We start from the raw sequence: 18,225 nt of genomic DNA on the forward strand, positions 1-18,225 counted from the left end.
TAAAATATCAAACTTCACCATTTCAGGGGTATATTAATCTGTTTACAGGCATGACCCCAAAAGGCAGGCATTACCCCAACACTACATTAGAGAAAAAGCTGAATAGCTGACAAATTATTATTCTAGCTCGTTCTAGCAGGTTGCTCCACAAGTAACTGTAAAATTCATTGTGAAATAAGAAGTCAGAAATCACCTCATTGCTTGTGCTTTGATTTTACTTCTCAACCTGTATCTACATCAGTTTTGGATCTGTGATTTCCAACCACTAATGGCTTTGTTCCCCAGAACAAAATAGCAGACTTGCCATAGCAGTTTGGTGGTTAAAAAAAAGAAGTCTCTTCCACATCTGCATAAACATCCTCAAGCTTCTGAACACTACCCTACAGAGAAGTGCTGGGCATTAAACCTCCACAGCTCACCTTCCACCCTCATACCACCCTAACCTTTCCTTCTTCTCTCACTAAGAAGACTCCATGCAGTAAACAAATACATAGCAACAGGAATCCTTACTGCACTGCTACAATACTGGTCCTCTGAGAGTCAGGGATTTAGTCTCTTCTAAGCTTCCCTAAACGATTTTCAGTTTTCTATAAATAAAGCTGCTTATCACTGTACTTAAGCTTCAGGAACTTTAATTAGACCAGGAATTCCTCTAACGATTAGATAAAGGCTGTGGCAATGGATTGGGAACAGTCAAAGAGAAACAAAAGGATGTCTCCTCCTTTCTGCTCTTTATGTGCGTCTTGCAGCATAAGAAATTGTCAAATAAAACCAATGTAAAGAAAAGCCTCCTTTCAAAAGCAGGTTTTAAGCTTCTGCTTACTAAGAGAGGAGAAAATATCTTTACACCTCAGCATACCCTGTAAGTGGAAGGCAAAGTTGGTTGCTTAAGGCCTAAAAAACATCAGAGCAGTATTAAGCTTCAAGAAAAGAGGACAGCAAACAAAAATGTCAAACGCTGAACTTGTCAGCTGCTCTGTAGGAAGAACAGAGACTTCTGGTGTCCTCAGCTGAGATCTGTAAAACCCCGGTAAGTCAGAGCGTTCACTGACAAGAGTTAACTATTTGGAGCTCCTTCTAAAGCGTTTATTAACGAAACCATGTTTGTATGACCTTGAACTGTTGCTGGATTATTGTGCTTGCCCGCAGCAGTAGCTGTTCCCAGAGAAGCTGCTGAGCAGCTGCGAGATCTGCCAAGAGCACAGGGTGTCACATTCTTGCTCATTGTGTTTACTCACTAGCACAATCCAACTTTCCAGACATGAAAACTCCAGTGATTTGACAGAGGCTATTTACTGCTTTGGCCTAGGCAGCCAAAGTCCCTTTTAAAGTGTAATCAAGATGCAGGTTTATTTTTAAAGTAGTGCCACAATTAACGCATAAAAACCACACAAGTTGTACGCTAGTTGGGTCAAATTAATTTTATTATGCTCCAAGATGAATTGCCACCAGTGCAACATCCTATTCACTGTACAGTTCAAAAATTCACATACTAAAAATTTCAGCTGGATAAATGGAAAACTGAATGATTGAGAAGTTCCCACGGATTTCATTGCGTACAAGTGGCGAGCCGATATTGTCTATGCACACAGAGTGTTGAGATACAAAAGCCTCATGCTAGTTTGTTAATTGCTAAGGCTATCTGGACACTCATTTAACCAGAATATATAAGAGAGGCCTTCATTACAACGTTTAGCAACAATGCACCAGTATCATGAAATGCTATCTTCTGCTCATAGTGCAAGTGGCGGAGTGCTGAAGCATGCAGTTATGGCTACCTTAACTGCCCTTGCAGTCTTGATGCCTGAAATTTATCATGTACAAACACTAAAGTAAATGTTAACCTGGACACCACGGAATGTGAGTGTACTTTTTTGTACGAAGAAACAGAAAGAGGAAAAACCAAAACCTTTCTTTGGCCAGTATCTACAAATCAGAGTTTTACTCAATCCGGTAACTTCGGAGCTCCCCAAACCCGGAATACGAAGTTTGATTAATGAACTGTGATGCTTCATTATTAACTATATTGCAGACATTCCAATTCTGGGAGCGTAACAGCTAAACATAGCTAGTAAGTTAGCATGTTAGGAAAACCTCCAGGCCCCATCTGCTTCATTTTAAAATGCCCTATATGCAATAAAAAATAAGGGAGCAGTGCCAGAAGTTATGTGAAAGCCGTACAAATATTTTCCTTACGCACAGTTAAGTTCTTGACTCCACTGCCGTTAGCTACCCCAGGCTGCACTTGCACTTGATCCAATGCTCAAGTCATTTTACAGCAAAGCCAGTCGGAAGTGTTGCTAGCAGCAGAGGGCAATGTCAAAGTTACTGCAAGAAAGTGAGTCCACTTGGAAATTTTTTTTTCCCCTCAAGTTATGTGCTTAAATTACACTTGGAAGTAAGTTAGCATCCTCTGAATAATTTAACTATAACCTTACCTCTCCCACTACTTTTCAGCAACTTTCTCTTCTTCTCATATGACTAAATTAATTCTAGGTTACAACTGAGTTAGAAATCCAAGCCGTATCATGCAGGTCCAGCCTGTCAAGATCAGGTCAACACTGGGTTTCTGTCAATACAATTCTGATAATTTAAATTTAACTTGATAGCTTGACTACAGTCCAAGACCCAGGACACTATGCATTAACTACGCTCCAAATATGACTGACTTAACTAAACATTCCATGTCAGATAATGTGGTTTTTTAAGATGATTTTCTACCTGAAAGTTACACTAAGTACAGTAATTAATGCTGCAGATATTAAATACCCACATAGCATAGATTAGTATGTTGTAATAGGCAGGTATGCCAACGCTTACTGCACTACAAAGTACAACTTACATAAATGTGCGAGCTGTGAAATGAGAATCCCATCTGCTGTACACTTACTCAAACACTACTCTTGTTTCTCGGGTTCTTGATCTCCATCACAACCCTTGGTCTTAAAGCCAACATATGAAGACAGAATATTGCCATAAAGTTCACTACTTACTCAGAGGGTATATTCTGAGCTAAGGGTTTTCCAACTTTATGGATGTAGGATTGGTGCCTCAGCATTTGTTGTGTACCAGAACGCAAAGACTGCAGAGTAATACCACTTTTGTTTATTAGTACACCGATATCCTACACATTTTAAAAGGTAATTCAACATCATCGAAGCAAGCATTAAACGCAGCCCTTCAGCCTTTGAAAACCATGTAAAATTGATTTACAAAAATAAATCAAACTGTAGCAACTGCCAGCCTCCAGTACAGCCCCCGGTAATTTACACTTCTTCATTCCGAAAGTAAAAGCTGGGAAGAAAAAAAACAAAACAAAAGAAAGACTGAACTCATCTGCATCAACGATGCCTTCATCACTATTACAACGTAAAGCCACCCTGTTTTAACTTCAGATAGAGCTCCCTAATTGAAAGATTACTGCTGCTGTTCGGTAGCAGTCAACATCGCTACAGTCAGGGCAAGGTAATCTTCACAACTAAGTGTGCCTCGCCGTGGCGATTTTGTTTGAGGCGACACACACTGCTAACGACTTGAACTGCAATTGTTGTGACGTACCTGGAACCGTGCAACAGTACAAACCAGCCTCAACAGACATGTAGCATTGCATTTGAAATGAAGGGGCTAAACAAACTAAGAGCTGCATCACTTAAAGAACATAGTGCTATACTAGGTTTTAATAAGAAAATTTAGATACAGAAAAAGTAGGGTATGAAAATAGTGTTTTCCTTCTTGCATTATAACTAAATTACATTAAGGTTTTTGTCAGTCTCACATATTACATTTAAACTCCCTTATTGATGGAATGGAAAGTATTCACATGTACATGATCATCCAGGTGTAAACTTGCACACATTAACAGGGAGCATCTTTGTAGAGGATGATGACAAACCTTTACAGATTAAATGAGGTATTGCACAGATTAATAAAAAAAGCAAAAAAGGCAACAAAAATATACAGCAAACTGGTAGAACATTTACATGAGAATTTTACAGAATCCATAGACAGAAAGTAGTGTTTAGTATATCATTCACCTTAAAAAATATATATAATAATATATGATCAATCATCCCATTCGTCATCATCCTCAAAGTCTTCTTCGTCGTCCTCATCCTCATCTTCATCTGTAAGACAAAAAAAAGAATGAAAACCAAAAAGCAAGTTGCACACACCAGATGAGCATGACAAAAGTGTTACTTGATTCCTCCCCACAACCTTCTGAAAACAGAGCAGCTCAAGGAGGTCACAACAATATATTTGATAACTACTTCAAGATCTCTAGACACAACATTCAGGCACTGCCTGAAAGTTCATCTAATTTGTTTCCTTTCTCACTCTTTTCCCCCTCACATGGAAAACATATCTTGTTTTCTGTCATGAAAAGGGCAGCAAAGTTGGTGAGGGGTTTGGAACACAAGCCTTATGAGGACAGACTGAGGGAGCTGGGGTTGTTTAGCCTGGAGAAGAGGAGACTCAGGGGTGACCTCATTGCTGTCTACAACTCCCTGAAGGGAGGTTGTAGCCAGGAGGGGGTTGGTCTCTTCTCCCAGGCAACCAACACCAGAACAAGAGGACACAGTCTCAAGCTGTGCCAGGGGAGGTTTAGGCTGGAGGTTAGGAAGAAGTTCTACACAGAGAGAGTGATTGCCCATTGGGATGGCTGCCCAGGGAGGTGGAGGAGTCACCATCATTAGAGGTGTTCAGGAGGAGACTTAACAGGGTGCTTGCTTGCATGGTTTAGTTGATTAGGTGGGCTGGATGATAGGTTGGATGCGATGATCTTGAAGGTCTCTTCCAACCTGGTCTATTCTAGTCTATTCTATTCAAAAAAGAATCAAAAGTTCTCATTTAACATACTACCTATTGCTCTTCCTTACAAAATGTGAAAGGGGCCAACTTGTTCCAAGTTTAAACTTCAAGGAGGGATTAATTTCTGATACGTAAGAACTGGTTCACTAGGTTTACGACATAACGAGATCTCTGTTTGCTGTAAAAGCAGATTAAAGAAAGTAAACTGTGAGCTAAAGGCCATTGTGCCTACTGGAAGAGTCTAATCTGTGTAATGCACACTGACATCAGTATTTGTTGTTAACTTTATTCAGCCTTCCATGAGTTTTATATGTATGATAATTTTACAGTTGTAGCCTATTAAAATTGAACCAGAACAAGAGGACACAGTCTCAAACTGCACGAGGGGAGGTTTAGACTGGACGTTAGGAAGAACTTGTTCATAGAGAGAGTGATTGCCCATTGGAATGGGCTGCCTGGGGAGGTGGTGGAGTTGCCATCACTGGAGGTGTTTAAGAGGAGACTTGATGAGGTGCTTGGTGCCACATGGTTTAGTTGATTAGATGGTGCTGGGTACTGGGTTGGATGCAATGACCTTGAAGGTCTCTTCCAACCTGGTTTATTCTGTTCTAACTACTCATTTGTGAAGCAAGAGCATTCCCTTCCTTAGGAAAACATTGTATTGAGCACCATTCTGGTATCTATGTCAAGTATCAGAACAGAAGAACACAACAAAAACAAACCAACCAACAAACTATTGGGGCAACAAACCAACAAACTGTACTGCCCTTAGTCAAATGGTCTGCTGAATGCAAATGCAGCTTTGGCGTCAAGGCAAGCTCAGAAGAGACATAACCAGTTGCACTGTAGTTAGTGAACTGCACTTATTACAAGCTGGCATTTGAAATGCAAATCCTCTTCTAAGCACTGAAGTGTGGGAAGCTGATTCAGTACTAGTATGGGACTAGTCAAGTAACGCTAGTTATCTGATCGTTATCCAGCAGATGGCATCCAAAGCACACCCTAATCCAGAGCTTTAAGAGCATGAACCTTTTCCAGAGCTTTGGCCTCTAAAAGTTAACTGCAGGTTTTCGAGCAGAAGAGTGAAGACGCATAAACAATTCACAGTTGGGTGTAAAAAGGAAAACAAAGGATTATTCTAAATGAATTTCATTGGCCAGATGTGAGACATTGCAAGGGGTACATCTCAGCATTAAAAAAGCCATCTCTCCAACATCTTTTTATGACTTATTTCATCAGACAACTAGTGGATAAAAACAAATCAGTCAGGGACAAAACCCACACCTTTATAAAAATATGGATGTTGGTTGATCAGGAAGTTTTACTTCAGTATTACTGGAAACTACTATGCACCAGCAATTCAAAGTAGCACGAAGTAACCATTCAAACCGTCAGCAAACTCCTGGCCAAGCTGTCAGCCCATGGCTTGGATGGGAGCACACTGCGATGGGTTAGGAACTGGCTGGAAGGCTGAGCCCAGAGAGTGGTGGTGAATGGTGCCACATCCAGCTGGCAGCCAGGCACTAGTGGTGTGCCCCAGGGATCAGTGCTGGGCCCTGTGCTCTTTAACATCTTTATTGATGATCTGGATGAGATCACTGAGTCCATCATCAGTAAATTTGCAGACAACACCAAGCTGGGGGCAGGAGTTGATCTGCTGGAGGGTAGAGAGGCTCTGCAGAGGGACCTCGACAGGCTGGACAGATGGGCAGAGTCCAAGGGCATGAGATTGAACACATCTAAGTGCCGGGTTCTGCACATTGGCCACAGCAACCCCATGCAGAGCTACAGGCTGGGGTCAGAGTGGCTGAGAGCAGCCAGGCAGAGAGGGACCTGGGGGTACTGGTCGATGGTAGGCTGAACATGAGCCTGCAGTGTGCCCAGGCAGCCAAGAGGGCCAATAGCATCCTGGCCTGCATCAGGAACAGTGTGGCCAGCAGGAGCAGGGAGGTCATTGTGCCCCTGCACACTGCACTGGTTAGGCTGCACCTCGAGTACTGTGTCCAGTTCTGGGCCCCTCAGTTTAGGAAGGAGGTTGATTTGCTGGAACGTGTCCAGAGAAGGACAACAAAGTTAGTGAGGGGTTTGGAACACAGCCCTATGAGGAGAGACTGAGGGAGCTGGGGTTGCTTAGCCTGGAGAAGAGGAAACTCAGGGGTGACCTTCTTGCTCTCTCCAACTCCCTGAAGGGAGGTTGTAGCCAGGTGGAGGTTGGTCTCTTCTCCCAGGCAGCCAGCACCAGAACAAGAGGACAGTCTCAATCTGCACCAGGGGAGGTTTAGGCTGGAGGTTAGGAAGAAGTTCTACACAGAAAGAGTGATTGCCCATTGGAATGGGCTGCCCAGGGAGGTGGTGGAGTCCCCATCATTGGAGGTGCTCAGGAGAAGACTTGATGGGGTGCTTGGTGCCATGGGTTAGTTGATTAGGTGGTGTTGGATTAGTTGATAGGTTGGACGCGATGATCTTGAAGTTCTCTTCCAACCTGGTCTGGTCTATTCTATTCTATTCTATCACTAGAGGCTTGCCTAGAGCACTGGGTATTGGATTATATGCTGAAATCTGTTGGGTTTTCCAGCAATATTTTACATTGAAAACCTGAAGAATGACTCACCTGAAGAATGAATGGCTTTGCTCCTTTTCTGCATAACTTCCATTAATGCACCCACAATTCCTGAGGTGGGTGCAGGGGTTGGTGGTGCACTCTCCTGACCATCAGATACCTTCAAAAAAAACAAATAAAGGAAACATTAGAAAGATGCAATTCATAAACCAGAACCTGTATATTTCAACATAATCTTGTAAGAAAGTTTGCTGAATTTCTTCTCAGCCAGAAGGGAGAGGAAAACTAGCTTGTTTCTTTAGCTCAAGCGAAGTTTGTTTTTATTTCTGTGATAAAGTTAACTTTCTCTTTTGCCAGGTAATACAACTTTAGTATATACTTAATCTTAAGGATTTCACAGCTCTGACTATCACAAAGCAAGTGCTCAGGTTCTCAACATGGTTGTACAAGCCTGGCTAGTGTGCCTGCCTGGTGGAACATGGATTTGATGGGTGGACCACTAGATGGATAAAGAACTGGCTTGATGGCCACACCCAAAGAGTGGCTGTCAATGGCTCCATGTCCCAGTGGAGGCCAGGGACAAGCAGAGTCCCTCAGGGAGCAGTCCTGGGACCAGGCTTGTTCAGCATCTTTGTGGGTGCTATGGACAGTGGCACTGAGTGCACCTTCAGCAAGTTTGCTGATGACACCAAGCTGTGTGGTGCAGCAGACACGCTGGAGGGAAGGGATGCCATCCAGAGGGACCTGGACAGGCTGGAGAGGTGGGCACAAGCCTTAGTGGACAAGAAGCTCAACAGGAGCTCTCAATGTGCACTTGCAGCCCAGAAAGCCAATCAGATCCTGGGCTGCAGCAAGAGAAGTGTGGCCAGCAGGGCAAGGCAGGTGATTCTCCCCCTCTCCTCAGCTCTGGTGAGACCCCACCTACAGTACTGCCTCCAGTTCTGGAGCCCCTGTTACAAGAGGGATATGGAGGTGCTGGAAGGTGTCCAGAGAAGGGCCACGAGGATGATCAGAGGACTGGAGCACCTCTCCTATGAGGACAGACTGAAGGAGTTGGGGCTGTTCAGTCTGGAGAAGAGAAGGCTCCAAGGCGACCTAATTGTGGCCTTCCAGTATCTGAAGGGGGCCTACAAGAAGGCTGGGGAGGGACTTCTGAGGACCTCAGGTAGTGCTAGGACTAGGGGGAATGGAATGAAGCTGGAGGTGGGGAGATTCAGGCTGGAGGTGAGGAGGAAGTTCTTCACCATGAGAGTGGTGAAGCCCTGGAATGGGTTGTCCAGGGAGGTGGTTGGGGTGCCATCCCTGGAGGTGTTTAAGACCAGGCTGGATGAGGCACTGGCCAGCCTGATCTAGTGTGGGGTGTCCCTGCCCATGGCAGGGGGGTTGGAACTAGATGATCCTTGTGGTGCCTTCCAACCCTGACTGATACTATGATACTATGATCATTATTCATTTCACCCTTGGTATAAATTCCATAATACATTTTTTCTTGTTTGGGTTTGTTAGCCAGGTCTGCCTTGGGCTGCTGCTCCCTTCTCAAAGTAAGGGATTCCGATACTGCGTACCTGACTGGTAACAGCAAGTAGATATGAACATGTCCTCACACTTCTTACATCAGAAACCTCAAGAGGACTGGCAAAACAAAACAAAAGGGGAAAAAAAAAGACAGCAAACTAACGTTTGCCCAAAATCTAGAGCTGGCCTTCCACTGCCATTACTGTTGAAGACATCCCCCCTGCAGCTGCTCAGACAATTTTGCTGAAGTATTCAGGGAACCAGCAAGGTTTTGTAGCTCTTGCTGAAGTTCTCTAGAGCCTCAATACTGTGATGTCATCACTGTAGGATTATGAGAAGTGAGAAATGACTTTGAAACAAGGATAATTTCATGCACCAATACTCACCTACAGAAAATACAGTTTCTAAGCATTTTCTCAGTACTACTGGTTATAGCATCACTTCAACAACTCTAAAAGGTATGAGCCAGCCTAGAATAGAGCTGCAATTTACTGTCCATACTGCAGTACTGCAGCCATTTTGCACATCCTAAGGGGGCAGAGATGAGAGACAGCTTTTACTCACTGATTTCAGCTGTATCCCCTGTCGTATCTGGTCCAACAGTGCATCCCTTCCTGAGCAGGACACCGGTCGATTGTTCTGTTCTACTTTCTTTAACTGAGCTCCTTCTCTGATTTGATCCAAGAGTGCTGCTTTGTTTCCTGCAGGAACTGGAAGCTGGTGATCGACCTCTGAAGGAAGGCCTGGTGGTGGAGGAGGACCAGGAGGGGGTGGAGGAGGAGGAGGTGGTGGAGGAACAGATGAGCCACTTGCAGGCGGCGGTGGTGGTGGTGGAGGGCCAGATGGTGCAGATGATGAATGCACTGGTGGTGGCGGAGGGTACATCCTATTTGGAGGGGGTGGGGGCACTGCTGCACCAGGTCTAGATGGAGGTGGGGGTGGAGGTGCTGCTGTGGGAGCTCTTGAAGGAGGTGGAGGTGGTGCCCCTCGGCCCCTAGCAGGGGGAGGAGGAGGGCCTGAACTATGGGGAGGTGGCGGTGGAGGTGGTGGGGGTCCTCCTCTACATGGTGGTGGTGGAGGTGGAGCTGAAATGAAACAAAACAATTTACAATTACATGCTACTCAATACAAGAAAGTCTTTCAGAAACAGCAGAGAAAGGAGGAAAAAAAAAAGAGCTGTCTTGTCTTTTGCAAGGATCTCTGTGCCTGTGCAAATGTTACCAGTTCTGGATTAAGTTGAATATAGAAGAATATAAACTGTGCTTATATGAATGGACACCAAGGCTGAATGCAGCCCCCTTGCCTGTTGTCTGTTTTATAAAAGAATCAACATTGCAGGGTGTAATAGAAAAAAAGACTAAATAAAAGTCACAAAACATCCTTGGTCATTAGTTCTGGTTCGGTCCTGCAGCAGTCATTTTCTTCAGAATCTAATGATATCTTAAATTAGTGTTTCAATTTCTCATGACAAAATGCTGAGGGGAAAAAAAAATATATATATCAAAAGACTCTTCTAGAATTTTGTTGAACTAGAAGGCAAAAGGAAACAGTATTGGAAAGCAAACATAATGTGAAATACAGAATTTCTACTGTAGCTCTCATCCATTATTTGTTTAGGTAATTCTGGAGGCAAATTTTTTTGAAGTAACTTCTTCTGGAAATAAAAAAAAGCCACTAATTACAGAGGCAGAGTAACTGACTCCCCATCCCTGTTAACTGAGAATTAGTTCCAACAATGGCATCCTGGCCTGCATCAGGAACAGTGTGGACAGCAGGAGCAGGGAGGTCATTCTGCCCCTGTACACTTCATTGGTTAGGCCACACCTCAAGTACTGTGTCCAGTTCTGGGCCCCTCAGTTTAGGAAGGAGGTTGACTTGCTGGAGCGTGTCCAGAGAAGGGCAACAAAGTTGGTGAGGGGCTTGGGACACAAGCCCTGTGAGGAGAGGCTGAGGGAGCTGGGGTTGCTTAGCCTGGAGAAGAGAAGACTCAGGGGTGACCTTCTTGCTCTCTACAACTACCTGAAGGGAGGCTGTAGACAGGCAGAGGTTGGTCTCTTCTCCCAGGCAACCAGCACCAGAGCAAGAGGACACAGTCTCAGGCTGCACCAGGGAAGCTTTAGGCTGGAGGTTAGGAGGACGTTTTACACAGAGAGAGTGATTGCCCATTGGAATGGGCTGCCTGGGGAGGTGGTGGAGTCACCATCACTGGAGATGTTCAGGAGGAGACTTGATAGGGTGCTTGGTTGCATGGTCTAATTGATTGTGTGGTGTTGGATGATAGGTTGGACACGATGACCTTGAAGGTCTCTTCCAACCTGGTCTATTCTATTCTATTTATGCCAGGAACTGTAGAAAGGAAACTGCTTCAGGGCTACCTCAACACACAGGATCATTTCTACATGAAACAGCCTTAAAATATACTTGCTCTGCTAATGAAATTTTAAATAGCACCATTTAATTTCCTCTTCCATTAAACATCTAGCTTATGGCACTGTAGAATGTGTGATTGATGCGTGTAATTCGTTAATAATCCAGGTGCCATCCTACAACTAAGAAAATTCATATTTGATTTCACATACTTTGGTAACAAAAAGGGTATTACACTCAAGAAGATACTGCTTTATTTACCTCTTCTCTTATCACCTTCCTGTTACATGATGAGAAAGCAGGCTGTCTGCACAAGAACAGAGGAAGGACATCCCCCAAAGAGTGCTTTTGAGCAAGCAGGAGACTATAGTGCCTCAGTGCCTCCTTCCCTGCTCATCTTAGAGAATCATATCCCTCCTAAAATGCAGTGTAATGTTCTCTAAGTTCTACAAACTGCTCTGCATGTTTCCATCCCTAAAAAAGAACACCATAAGGAGAATCTCCTCGCAAACTTCACACATTTTCCAAGAGACATACTGTCAATATTCTTGATACTAAGCAAGTCCTGCTTTTTGGTTGCCCTGCTTGTACTATCCTTTGCGTCCACTGGAGGGCAGTATTTACCAACGTAATTTATTCAGCGAGCCCCACAGACTGCTTTTCTCTACATACAAACATGGGTTATGCTTCGGACTCTCTGCTGCCTGTAGATTTTAAACACGAGTTCTAAGTCTTCCTGTGGGGAAGGCGTTTATTTGCACCCAGTTTAGAAAGATATGCCACAACCATATTAGAGAGAGCTGATGAGTTTTCATAAGGCTTGCCTGTGCTCAAAATGAGGAAGGAGGAACAAGGAGGAAGCATCATTATCGCCTCCTCTTTCCCTCTCCTTAACAAATGATACAAGCAAAGCAAGTTTTAGCTTTTTTTTTTTAAGCAAATGTACATTAACCTGAACATTGTTATTAACAAGAAAAAAAAAAACCAAACCAACCAAACAAAAAACCACACCACAAACCAAACAAAAACCACCAACCCTGTAAAATCTTCTATTAATAGTACTGTAACTAAAAAACAACCAACAGTACCAAAACTAGGGAAAGGGCAGGGAAAGTAACTTCTGTCTTAGCAGTCCTAGCAGGGTGAATATGTAAGCACAGAAATTCTTGCAAATAAACACACAAAAAATGTGTTTCAGTTGGGAAAGAACACTTCAAACAGCAGTCAAGCCTACACACCAAAAGAACATAAATGTGGCTAAAAATCGGTGAAATATTTTATCAGCCTCCATCAGAGAGCACAGAGGTAGATTATTGTCACACAGTGAAGATGAGGCAGCTTTTCTTTCAACCACATACATGCAAATGGCTGTAAGTTGAGCACCCAATTAACAGAAAAACCAGACATTTTAGAAAAGTCTTTTAAGCTAGAGGTAAGCAAAACCTGAAAGTTTATCTCCTCAGTCCAATTTTATCACAGTCTGAGAGCAACAGCTCTGCAATCATTTAAACAGAGTAAAGATTATATAATGCAAGTGACAGGGTTTTGAGGGGGGGGGGGGAAATAAAAGTAAAATCTAACTGAAATTCTGGTTGCAGTTTCACTGGGGAGTTTTGATTATAAGTTTTAGCATTGCAGTCAAACGGATGTGGACTACGGCTTCTCATCTAGAGAGGAAATCACACAGCAGCGTGAATACTTTGAAGCGCATGTTTAGATGCCAGCTCAAATACATACATACCACTCCACCGTGGAGGACCTGAGGAATAAATGTGACAAGTCATTGTACCCTGAGTCTGCACCCAAACAATGTAGTCACTAAAAGTGCTATTAATTTTCAATGGCATTTCTATCCTGTTTCCCTTAGGATGAATTCTAGGCAATGGTTTCAAAGCCTGACATTGGCAGTGCGAAGTTTTCAGACTGACTCGTTATGTTACAGGAAATGGCTTATGTGAGAATTTTCTGCCCTGCTCAAAAGCAGCACATTTTACTTTGAATTAGAAAACAAACCCCCCAAAAAAATTGCTTTAAAACAAAGAAAACCACAAAAAAAACCCCGAAAAATAAAACCAAAAACCATTGCAGCTGTTGCAAGGCTCACTGCTGAGTGCTACCAGGGTAAACAGGCACCATATGTACATCTGCCTACATCTGCCAGCCATGCACTACTACAAACAGCAAGATGGCTTCTAAGATTTTAAGTTATTTAGAAGATTGAGACTATAAATAAATGCACAACATACAGTCTGAAAAAAAATTCTCTATATTGAACATACTGCATGGCATTGTAGCTTGCAGACTAAACATTAGTGGAAATGACTTCACTGACATAAGATTCTTATTCTTCAGGGAACAAGGACCACTCACGGGTCATCAACGTTTTCATCTCCTGTATGGTGTACAGAAACATTGTGAAATCCAGTGCAACTGTGTGACTTGAAGCCCACAGAAGAGAAACAAAAAGTGCTTATCATTAGGGAGAAGGAGGTTGTAGCCAGGTGGGGGTTGGTCTTTTCTCCCAGGCAGCCAGCACCAGAACAAGAGGACACAGTCTCAAGCTATGCTGGGGAGGTTTAGGCTGGATGTCAGGAAGAAGTTCTTCACATAAAGAGAGATTAGCTATTGGAATGTGCTGCCCAGGGAGGTGGTGGAGTCACCATCACTGGAGGTGTTTAGGAAGAGACTGGATGGGGTGCTTGGTGCCATGGTTGAGTTGATTAGATGGTGCTGGGTGATAGGTTGGACTTGATGATTTCAAAGGTCTTTTCCAACCTGGTTAATCCTATCCTATCCTATCCTATCCTATCCTATCCTATCCTATCCTATCCTATCCTATCCTATCCCATCCCATCCCATCCCATCCTCTTCCACTCTAATCCTTGTGGTAAAAAAAACCCCAAAGCCCTGAAAGTAAAAGGAATCCCACCTTGTCTCCGCAGTTCATTTTTAACAGCTTCCACACCTCCTGTTTTTTCAATGAAATCATATATGACCTTTGAAGTTTCTTTATCTTTCAGCTGAGCCTCTGAAATTCCACACAGATCAAACAGGTTTTTCAGTTCTGGGTCTAAGTTGTTCACCTGAAAGTCAGATTATGTTAGTCTGAAGAAGCTTGAAATAGAAGATTTGTGTTTGAACAATCATTGGTACTGGAAAACCCCATACACCAGGTAATGAAAAAGAACAGCAAAGCCACATATCTATTTCTATTTTCACTTAGAAAAGACTGCTTTAGGAGAGCTAAGTACTTTACACAAAAACTTAAGGTTTGCATCTTTCTCCCCCTCGACCTTTGATCCCTCCTATTGCCTTCAATTCCAACACCTCTGCGTTTGTATTGTATTATAAATCACAGTTTGTAACTATTTGAATGCACAGCTTTCTATTTAATGCCAACCTCCCCAACTTACATTAAAAAGCCTTAAAAGCTTTTAATCATTCAGTCTCTTGGATAATTTGTTAAATTACTTACATCAAACCCTGTGTTTGGATCCCAACCAACATGTCCAATGTGTCTAAAAACAGAAGCAAAGTCCATTTAATCAGCATAAAAAGAACCTTGTTAACTAAAGCAGGATACCAAGGTAACTGGAGATTACTACCAGCCTCTACCTCTAGCCTCATTAAGACCCAAAGCCATTCTTACTCTGCAGTGTCCCATTTAAGAATGGAACAGTAAAAACTTACTTTACTCTCAATTCTTTGTCTTGTGTCACAAAGACCAATGGGAAAAGTAATTTCTTTCACTGGCTCTGTGCCACCCTGTGCTGCCTACAGATGGTGATGGGAAGACTGCACACAGCTACTGAAGCATTATTTTATGTGTAATTTATGTGAATAAAACTATGCTGTAATCAGCTAAAAAGGCCAAAGAGTTTGTTCCTGACCAAGCTACTCCATGCAACTGCCACTGGCTATAGAAGACAGAACAATAGTGTTATCAGGTTTCTTTTTGTCAACGGCCAGCCCAAGAAATCATCAGGAAATCCAGTTGCACTCTTGGAAGCCAACACAGTTTAGGCTAAGACAGTCACATTACAAGGAATGTTTTGCTCTCCTTACCTGGTGCCTATTGCACCAGACCTCATACACTTCCTGAGTACCCTCAAGAACACCAACTTTTTTAATGAGAATACTGAAACTCAGTGATTAGTTTTGGCCTTAGTATAACTATGATTATTTAACTACTTAGCTTGAGGGACACGAAGGAAAGTAAAACATCTGGTTTAAAACTACATTATGCTACAAAAGAGGCAAAAAAGGAAAGCCCCTTGCTTTACCCAAGTATTTAAATGCTTCTCACTACCAAAATATAGGATGATTTATTGCTTAGAGAATTCCAGATGTTAAGCTACAGCTGGCTCCCATAAATTAGGCATGCATTTCCTAACACACAGTCTCATATCTGATTGGAATGTGTTAACTGGCATTCTGTCACTGTAAAGTGACAGAAATTTACCAGCTCATCAACATATCTGCATATCTATGCCACTCAGGATGCCCTTTGAAGAGGCTGTGAACATACAATTCGGAGCTCAGTGCACTTGATTAATAGGAAAGTTTATATGGAGTACTGTTCATGGTATTTCTCCTTTATTTTTCATCCTTCACTGAACATCTCTCCTATGAAGAAAGACTGAGAGAACTTGGAATGTTTAGTATGGAGAAGAGAAGGCTGAGAGGGGATCTTATTAATGTCTGTAAATATCTGAGGGGCAGGTGTCAAGAGGAAGGGGGCAGGCTCTTTTTGGTGGCAGGCGGTAATAGGACAAAGAAAATGGATATAAGCTAGAACACAGGAGGGAAGTTCCACCTCAACATGAGAAATTTCTTCACTGTGAGGGTGATGGAGTGCTGGAACAGGCTGCCCAGAGAGGTTGTAGAGTCTCGTTCCCTAGAGACTTTCAAAGCCAACCTGGACACGTTCCTGGGCAGCCTGCCCTCACAGCACACCAGCTAGCATTCACTGTAGTTCAGGTTACACACAATAGTGACATATTCAAGACTTTAGCATTTGCAGGCGTAATTCACATTAACACACACAAAAATTTCAGAACAAACCCCCAAAACAATTAAAAAAAAACCAACAAACCAAAGCAAAACAAAAAAAAACCCCAAAGAAACATCAAGAAACTCCACCCACCAACCCCCAAACTCCAGAAAGTTCTTACTGGAAATTAGAAGGTGTTCCAATATCTGCCTTTGTCAATCTTCTCTTTTTAGTTTTTCCTTTCTTCTTTTCTTTGGTATATGAAATATTGTTGACTTGTGGAGTATAAAACCTGTTAGTTGTAATTTCTGGGTTTTTGATATCAACAGTTGCCATTGGTAGACTTGGACCTGTGAAGGAAAAGCAGGTAGAATGTGTGGTTTACAAATTTGGCAAAGTACTTTTAAACTAAAGAGTTTTCATGAACACAGAACAGATGGAATGAGACATAGCAAGGTGTAGCATAGCTACGCTCCTAGACAAAAATCCAAGGATGAGTGCCATAAACAGCAATGCTCAGTACCTATTTCCATGGCAGCATAGAAAACTGATTGCAGAGGAGAATAGAATAGAATAGAATAGATCAGACCAGGATGGAAAAGACCTTTGAGATAGAGTCCAACCTATCATCCAACACTATGTAATCAACTAAACCATGGCACCAAGTGCCCCATCAAGTCTCTTCCTAAACACTTCCAGTGATGGTGACTCCACCACCTCCCTGGGCTGCCCATTCCAATGGCCAATCACTCTTTCTATGAAGAACTTCTTCCTAACATCCAGCTTAAACCTCCCCTGGCACAGCTTGAGACTGTGTCCTCTTGTTCTGGTGCTGGTTGCCTGGGAGAAGAGACCAACCCCCACCTGGCTACAACCTCCCTTCAGGTAGTTGTAGAGAGCAGTAAGGTCTGCCCTAACCCTTCTCTTCTCCAGGCTAAGCAACCCCAGCTCCCTCAGCCTCTCCTCACAGGGCTGTGCCCCACACCCCTCCCCAGCTTTGTTGCCCTTCTCTGGACACGTTCCAGAACTCAAGATCTTTCCTAAACTGAGGGGCCCAGAACTGGACACAGGACTCAAGGTGTGGCCTAACCAGTGCTGAGTACAGGGGCAGAATGACCTCCCTGCTCCTGCTGGCCACACTGTTCCTCATGCAGGCCAGCCTTCACTCAATAAGCACCAAACATGAATGCTTTCCATTGTCACACCAAGAAACTGAACATTGCAAAAACTTCAGAAGGCTGCCCTGGACAAACCGGTGTCTTCAAACTCAGGGCAACATCTCTGTGAGCTAATCATGATTTCTAATGTCTCACTCTTTGAAAGGTTTGCAAAGTAATTGAAGTTCCAGGTAAGAAACAGAGCTTGAAGATTAGTGACAGCAAGAACAGCACCAGAAAAAAAAATGAAGAAACACTTAAATTATGAATGATACTCTCAAACCTCATCCTTTGGCTCATCCATTGGCCACAGCAACCCCATGCAGTGCTACAGGCTGGGGTCAGTGTGGCTGGGGAGTGGCCAGGTAGAGAGGGACCAGGGGGTGCTGGTCAATGGTAGGCTGAACATGAGCCTGCAGTGTACCCAGGTGGCCAAGAGGGCCAATGGCATCCTGGCCTGCATCAGGAACGGTGTGGCCAGCAGGAGCAGGGAGGTCATTCTGCCCCTGTACTCAGCACTGGTTAGGCCACACCTTGACTCCTGTGTTCAGTTCTGGGCTCCAGTTTAGGAAAGATGTTGACCTGCTGGAACGTGTCCAGAGAAGGGCAACAAAGCTGGGGAGGGGTTTGGAGCACAGCCCTGTGAGGAGAGGCTGAGGGAGCTGGGGTTGCTTAGCCTGGAGAAGAGGAGGCTCAGGGGATACCTTATTGCTGTCTACAACTACCTGATGGGGGGTTGTAGCCAGGTGGGGTCTAGCCTCCTCTCCCAGGCAACCAGCACTAGAGAAAAAGGACACAGTCTCAAGCTGCACCAGGGGAGGTTT

At 43.5% G+C, this 18,225-nt stretch overlaps 1 protein-coding gene across 2 annotated transcripts in view; it reads right to left on the reverse strand.

Moving 5' to 3' along the window:
- Positions 1–1,411: 1,411 nt before the first annotated feature.
- The window catches only part of WASL (WASP like actin nucleation promoting factor), a 54,134-nt gene continuing 37,320 nt past the window's right edge, over positions 1,412–18,225 (reverse strand). The window contains exons 6-12 of one of the 2 annotated variants that reach the window (XM_054173809.1): positions 16,426–16,594; positions 14,727–14,769; positions 14,181–14,334; positions 9,449–9,969; positions 7,421–7,529; positions 4,035–4,124; positions 1,412–3,294 (exon numbers count right to left, since the gene is read on the reverse strand). In XM_054173809.1, coding sequence (XP_054029784.1) covers positions 4,063–4,124; positions 7,421–7,529; positions 9,449–9,969; positions 14,181–14,334; positions 14,727–14,769; positions 16,426–16,594 — 1,058 coding nt within the window. In that variant the 3' untranslated portion in view covers positions 1,412–3,294; positions 4,035–4,062. Of the gene's footprint in view, positions 4,125–7,420; positions 7,530–9,448; positions 9,970–14,180; positions 14,335–14,726; positions 14,770–16,425; positions 16,595–18,225 lie in introns of both variants that reach the window. The other variant, XM_009896155.2, reaches the window with a different exon arrangement.

Source organism: Dryobates pubescens, chromosome 27, assembly GCF_014839835.1.
Source record: "Dryobates pubescens isolate bDryPub1 chromosome 27, bDryPub1.pri, whole genome shotgun sequence".
Classification (NCBI taxonomy): Eukaryota; Metazoa; Chordata; class Aves; order Piciformes; family Picidae; genus Dryobates; species Dryobates pubescens.